We start from the raw sequence: 7,305 nt of genomic DNA on the forward strand, positions 1-7,305 counted from the left end.
AAATAATTTTCTTGTTTTCTAAAGTAGTTTTGATTATTTTCTAATAAAAACTCAAGTAAAATCATAGCTCTGAATCTGAAGCGAAAGTAGACAATTTTAAATAATGATTGTTTTATTATTACACAAATAAAATAATTTTCTTTTTTTTTCTAGGCTAGTTTAGATTATTCTTTAAGAAAAATCTAAATAAAATAATAGCTCTTAATCTGAACCAAAAGTAAACCATTATAATTAATAATGTTCATATTATTATATAAATAATATAACTTTCTTGTTTTATAAACTAGTTTAAATTATTCTCTAAGAAAAATTTAAGTAAAATCATTGCTCTGAATCTGGAATAAAAGTAGACGATTTTGAGTAATAATTGTTTTTTTGTTATACAAATAAAATAATTTTCTTGTTTTCTCTATTAGTTTAGATTATTCTTTAAGAAAAATCTAAATAAATTAATATCTCTGAATCTGAACCGAAAGTAAAGGATTTTAAATAAAAATTTTCTTACTATTATGCAAATAATTTTTTAAGCTAGTTTAGAATATTCTCTAACAAAAATGAAAGGTAAAATAATTTTCTTGTTTTTTATACTAGTTTAGTCCATGTAATAATTAAAGCTCTGAATTTGAAAAAAAATTAGTCGATTTAAAAAATGATGTTTTTAAAATTATACAAATAAAAGATTTTTTTATATCTAAACTAGTTTAGATTATTCTCTAAGAAAAATCTAATTAATATCATAGCTCTGAATCTGAAATAGAAGTAGAAAATTTTAAATAACAATTTTCTTATTATTATAGAAATACAATAATTTTCTTGTTTTCTAAGCTATTTTAGATTATTCCCTAAGAAAAATATAAATAGAATCATAGCTTTGAATCTGAAACAAAAGTAGACAATTTGAAATAATAAATTTCCTGTTATTATACAAATAAAATAACTTTCTTGTTTTCTAAGCTGGTTTAGGTTATTCTTTAGGAAAAACCTAAGTAATATCATTGCCCTGAATCTGAAACAAAAGTAGACAATTTTAAATAATAATTTTCTTATTATTATGCAAATAAAACAAATTTTCTTGTTTTTTAAGCATGTTCAGATTATTCTCTAAGAAAAATATAAATAAAATCATAGCTCTGAATCTGAAACAAAAGTGGAAGATTTTAAATAATATTTCTTTGATTATTATACAAATAAAATAATTTTCTTGTTTTTCAGGCTAGTTTAATCTAGGTAAAATCATTAGCTCTGAATCTGAAACAAAAGTAAAACGATTTCAAATAATAATTTTCTGATTATTATGCAAATAAAATAATTTTCTTGTTTTCTAAGCTAGTTTAGATTATCCTCTAAGAAAAATCTAAGTAATATCATAGCTCTGAATTTGAAAAAAGTACATGATTTTATATAATGATTTTGTTATTATTATACAAATAAAATAATTTTCTTGTTTCCTAATCTAGTTAAGATTATTTTCGAAGAAAAATCTATGTAATATCTTGGCTTTGAATCTGGAACAAAAGTAGACGATTTTAAATAATAATTTTCATTTTATTTATATGAATAATATAACTTTCTTGTTTTATAAACTAGTTTAGATAATTCTCTAAGAAAAATTTAAGTAAAATCTTAGCTCTGAATCTGAAACAAAAGTAGACGATTTTAAATAATAATTGTTTTATTATTCTTCAAATAAAATAATTTTCTTGTTTTCTTAGCTATTTTAGATTATTCTCTTAGAAAAATATAAATAGAATCATAGCTCTGAATCTGAAACAAAAGTAGACAATTTGAAATAATAATTTTCGTATTATTCTTCAAATAAAATAATTTTCTTGTTTTCTAAGCTATTTTGGATTATTCTCTAAGAAAAATGTAAATAGAATCATAGCTCTGAATCTGAAATAAAAGTAGACAATTAGAAATAATAATTTTCCTGTTATTATTCAAATAAATAACTTTCTTGTTTTCTAAGCTAGTTTAGGTTATTCTCTAAGAAAAACCTAAGTAATATCATAGCTCTGAATCTGAAACAAAAGTAGACGATTATAAATAATAATTTTCTTATTATTATACAAATAAAATAATTTTCTTGTTTTCTAAGCTAGTTTAAATTATTCTCTAAGAAAAATCTAAGGAAAATTATAGCTCTTTTTCTGAAACAAAAACATACAATTTTAAATAATAATTTTCATATTATTGTGCAAATAAAATAATTTTCTTGTTTTTTAAGCTTGTTCAGATTATTCTCTAAGAAAAATCTAAATATAATCATAGCTCTGAATCTGAAACAAAGTAGACGATTTCAAATAATAAATTTTTGATTATTATACAAACAAAATAATTTTCTTGTTTTTTAGGCTAGTTTAATCTAGGTAAAATCATTAGCTCTGAATTTGAAGCAAAAGTAGTCGATTTTAAATAATAATCTTCTTATAATTATACAGATAAAATAACTTTCTTGTTGTTTAGGCTAGTTTAATCTAAGTAACATCATTAGCTCTGAATTTGAAACAAAATTAGTCGATTTTAAATAGTAATATTTGTATTATTATACAAATAAAATAATTTTCTGCTTTTTTAGGCTAGTTTAATCTAAGAAAAATCATTAGCTCTGAATTTAATACAAATATAGTCGATCTTAAATAACAATTTACTTATTATTATACTAATAAAATAATTTTCTTTTTTTCAAAGCTAATTTAGATTAATCTCTAAGAGAAATATAAATAATATCATAGCTTTAAATTTGAAACAAAAGTAGATGATTTTAAAAATATTTTTTTTATTATCATACAAATGAAATAATTTTATTATTTTCTAACCTAGTTTAGATTTTCCTTCAAGAAAAATCTAAGTATTATCATAGCTCTGAATCTGAAACAAAAGTAGACGATTTTTAAATAATAATTTTCTTATTATTATACAAATAAAATAATTTCTTGTTTTCTCTGCTTGTTTAGATTTTACAAAAGTAGACAATTTGAAATAATAATTTTTTTAATTATTATACAAATAAAATAATTTTTTTGTTTCCTAAACTAGTTTAGATTATTCTCTAAAAAAAAATCTAAGTAAAATCATAGCTTTGAATCTAAAACAAAAGTAGACAATTTTAAGTAATAATTTTCTTATTATTATGCAAATAAAATAATTTTTGGTTTCCTAAGCTTGTTTAGATTATTCTCTAAGAAAAATCTAAGAAATATCTTAGCTGTGAATTTGAAAGAAGACGAATTTAAAAATTTCTTATTATTCTACAAATAAAATAATTTTCTTGTTTTGTAAGCTAGTTTAGATTATTTTCTGTGAAAAATCTAAGTAAGATCATAGCTCTGAATCTGAAACAAGAGAAGATCATTTTAAATAGTAATTTTCCTATTATTATAAAAATAAAATAATTTTCTTGTTTTCCAAGTTAGTCTAGATTATTCTCTAAGAAAAATCTAAGTAAAATCATAGCTCTGAATCTGAAACAAAAGTTGACGATTTTAAATAATAATTTTCTTATTATTATTCAAATAAAATAATTTCCTTGTTTTCTAAGCTAGCTTAAGAAAGATATAAATAAAATCATATCTCTTAATCTGGAACAAAAGTAGACGATTTCAAATAATAATTTTCTTGTTGTTATACAAATAAAATAATTTTCTTGTTTTCTAAGGTAGTTTAGATTATTCTCTAAGGAAAATCTAAGAAAATTCATAGCTCTGAATCTGTAACAAAGTAGACGATTTTAGGTAATAATTTTCTTGTTATTATACAATAAAATAGTTTCCTTGTCTTCCAAGCTCGTTTAGATTATTCCGTAAGAAAAACCTGTGTAATATCAGAGCTCTGATTCTGAAAAAAAGCAGTTGATTTTAGATAATAATTTTCTTTTTATTTTACAAATAAAATAATTTTCTCTTTTTTCTTAGCTAGTTCAGATTATTCTCTAAGAAAAATTTAAGTTATAATATAGCTCTGAATCTGAAACAGAAGTAGACGATTTTAAATAATAATTTTCTTATTATTATACATATAAAATAATTTTCTGTTTTCTAAGCTAGTTTAGATTATTCTCTTGAAAAATATTAGAAACATCATAGCTCTGAATCTGAAACAAAAGTAGACGATTTTATTCGTCAATAACCAGAAATAAAACCATGATCAAAAATTCCCTCTTGTTCTCTCTTCCCAAGGGGGAAGGGGGTTCAAGGTTAAAATAGTGCCTTTTGCCTTAGTTGCTTGGATTTATCTTGTCAGTCTTAATGGTCTAGGTTGGTCATTATCACCTGTCGAACAATTATATTTCTCAGGTCGTTCCCTTGTCTCATTTAATGGTCCTGTTCGTTCATTTTGAGCTTACAGTATTATCCTCTTTTGTTCGTTTTTGTACTCATTTGCGCTAACATTAAATACGTTTGCGTCCCTAGATACTATGAAACTGCTGGAAAACCTTTTGAAATTTACATCACCGAATATGGGCACATGCACCAAATATGGGCAATTGCTTCTAAAACGGTTTCAAAATCTATTTTCCTTGTGTCTTCACTTTCAGTCAGCATGATTGCTAGACTATTTAGTCTATATTTATTGTTAGATTTATTTGATTTTTTGTTTATATCAGATTTTTTTTTATTGGTTTTAGCTTGAAAAGTAATCTCTAGCCATAAGCAACACTTACTGGAATTGTTAAGAACATTTCACAATTTCAAACACTAATTGTTCATTTTGATGGCGCTGCGGCGCACTTTCAAACCCGGGGCCTGATTGGGTCAAATCGTACCATTCGCCCTTATTCCGGCCCTGTAGACATGATTAGTAGGCCATATTAACTGTGCTTCCAAAGAAAAGGTAATACTTTCAAAGCTTCTTGTTTCTAAATTAATTAGTCCCTGATTTTCCTTTCGCAAAATGTAAATATGCTTCTTAGTCCTTTACGCTTTAGTTACACAAAAACGACGCACTTTTAACGTAAATAAAGAAATCTAGGATCACTGGTGTCAATTCATAAAACATAGAGGGGGGTGTATTTAAAAATCTAGAAAGGGATATACTTGTTACCATTCTTCAATATATATCTCTCGCTGGCGTGGGAATCCTGTGTCCAAGGGGCACGGGTTCAATCCCAGTTGTGACCAGTTATATAGTTTGGGACGGGGGTCAGTGGCGTGACTCTGTAAGCTCAGCCAGAGTCGACCCAGCTCTAAATAGGTACCTGGAGAAACCGGGGGAAGGTTAGCAGGAAGGGTGTGCGAAAGCACAGGATGGTTGGCCCCCAACCCCCCATTGCACTTCCTGGCTGAAGGGCCATGAAACGGAGATCAGCACTGCCGGTTTGGACCTTAAGGGTCTAGTGCCTTCTTACTTACTTACTTACTTACTTACTTACTTAATATATATCTCTTAAAATTATATTACTGTTCCTTCAATAAAATACCACTGCCATACATAAAGCAAAATTCAAATGCTTCCTTGCTACCTTCTCAAGAAGAACAAAAAAAAAATCCTACTTTTGTATATAGAAGATTGAAAGGTTCACTAAGGCTTTCTTACATTTTTGAATTATGATATAACTTAAAACCAACAGATTCAAGTGAGGTGGAGACATGTACCTCCTCCCTCCTAGAGCTTTTCACCCCCCCCCCCCTCCTTGGCTTCTAAAAATATTCTTTTCTTCGTTTTTTCATAAAAAATACCCTGCTTTGGATTATAATCGAAGAAAATCAACAAAAGAAAATTCCCCCTTCACCTAGATTTTGGAATATTCATTTTTTTTCTCCCCTAGCATTTTCGTGAATTTGCACCACTAATCTAGAAATAAATTTTACTTTTAGAGATTTTTTTCATTTTTTTTTAAATATCGAACTTTTCATATCGTCTAAACTTAATCGATTCTAGAAATATTCAAAATCGACATGAATTCAACCGTTACAATTTGATTTAAGAAATACATACCCAGTAAAGTTTCTTTTCATGATTTACAATAGACTGCAAACTATCCTTCCAGTAAATTAACCAGTTCAAATTATGAATATAATTTCTGAGTTTCTAAGTATGTACTCCCACACAGTGGCAAATTTGACTCCGGACATACTGTAGGTACCGTTTACACATAGTTAACCGTTACTATGTACATGAATTTACCTTTTAACAAGTTTGGTTAATTTGAGACTCTTCTTAACTCTACTTATTTATGAATAATACCAAATTTTCTAGACCCAAATCTCCAGTTGAGGTATTTCAAAAAAAGAAGAACACTGGTGGGGGAACCCCATCCCTCCACACAAGGCGTGGAATTCTCGCTGATAGTAAAGTTAATAAGTTAGTAATAAATTTCACAATAATAAAAGTAGCTTAATGTTAATCCTAAGCCACCTCAACATTTTTTAGGCTATAGTTTGTCTTTTTTTATTTTAAAAAGTTAAATAAAAATAGTTTATCATAGTTTCTCATTAATCATCGAGTATATATATACTACAGATTTTGACATGTCCCGTTGTGGCGCACTGGGCTTGACCTTAGCTTGTAATACCGGACCCTGACATCGAACGTCAATGTAACAACATACTTTAGGGCCAACGCAGGGACCTTAATATTAAAAAATCGTCGTTAATCCAGTTACTTTACTTACTTTTAATAACTGAAGTCACATTGAAACGAATTTAAAGAGCAAATTATTTCATTTTTCTGAACAGCCGAAGCTACACCAGCAGATGGAGAACGAACACCCACTGCTGAGGCAGGTGAAGCACCAGTAACTGATACCCCTCATGCCGAAGCATCATCTGCAGAAGCAAAGGATACAGAAGCAAGACCTGCTGATGCAACCCCCGTCGAAGAAGTACCTGTCGAATCAAACCGTGCAGAAACTTTACCCTAAGCTGCCGTGGAAGCCACGACTGAAAGTTTTTTTTTATGTGTTTTAATTTTTTTTTGAACGTAGTAAGCGATATCTAAGAAATAATAAAATGTTAAAGGATTTGTACTTGATTGTATGTAGATCATAGGATTCCATGTTATGTAATTACTCCAAATCTATTACTTTATAACTCCTGTAAATATTTTTCTTTCAAATAATTTAGAATAAAGTACCCAATGATTAGCTTCAGACGAACTAAAGATACGGAGATGAGAATATTGCTCATCTCAAAAATTTGTTTTCCCTATATGAATATTGCTGGTTCATGTTAGGTAGCTTCTACGTATAAGTAATATGACCTGTGGATTGTTATTTACTAGGTTGCAGCTGCCGCTGCAACTATTATTAGAATCAAATTTTTATTTAGAGATCAAAAATTGAATTTAGTTTTTTTATATTTTTGA

The 7,305-nt window shown here is 27.2% G+C and overlaps 1 protein-coding gene across 1 annotated transcript in view; it reads left to right on the forward strand.

Annotated features, from left to right (window-relative positions):
• The window catches only part of LOC136038175 (uncharacterized), a 28,976-nt gene extending 22,009 nt beyond the window's left edge, over nt 1-6,967 (forward strand). The window contains exon 3 of the mRNA XM_065721252.1: nt 6,678-6,967. Within this exon, the coding sequence (XP_065577324.1) occupies nt 6,678-6,862 (185 nt within the window). The 3' untranslated portion in view covers nt 6,863-6,967. The remainder of the gene's footprint in view (nt 1-6,677) is intronic.
• The last annotated feature ends 338 nt before the right edge of the window (nt 6,968-7,305 follow it).

The sequence above is a fragment of the Artemia franciscana genome, chromosome 17 (genome assembly GCF_032884065.1).
Source record: "Artemia franciscana chromosome 17, ASM3288406v1, whole genome shotgun sequence".
Lineage (NCBI taxonomy): Eukaryota > Metazoa > Arthropoda > Branchiopoda > Anostraca > Artemiidae > Artemia > Artemia franciscana.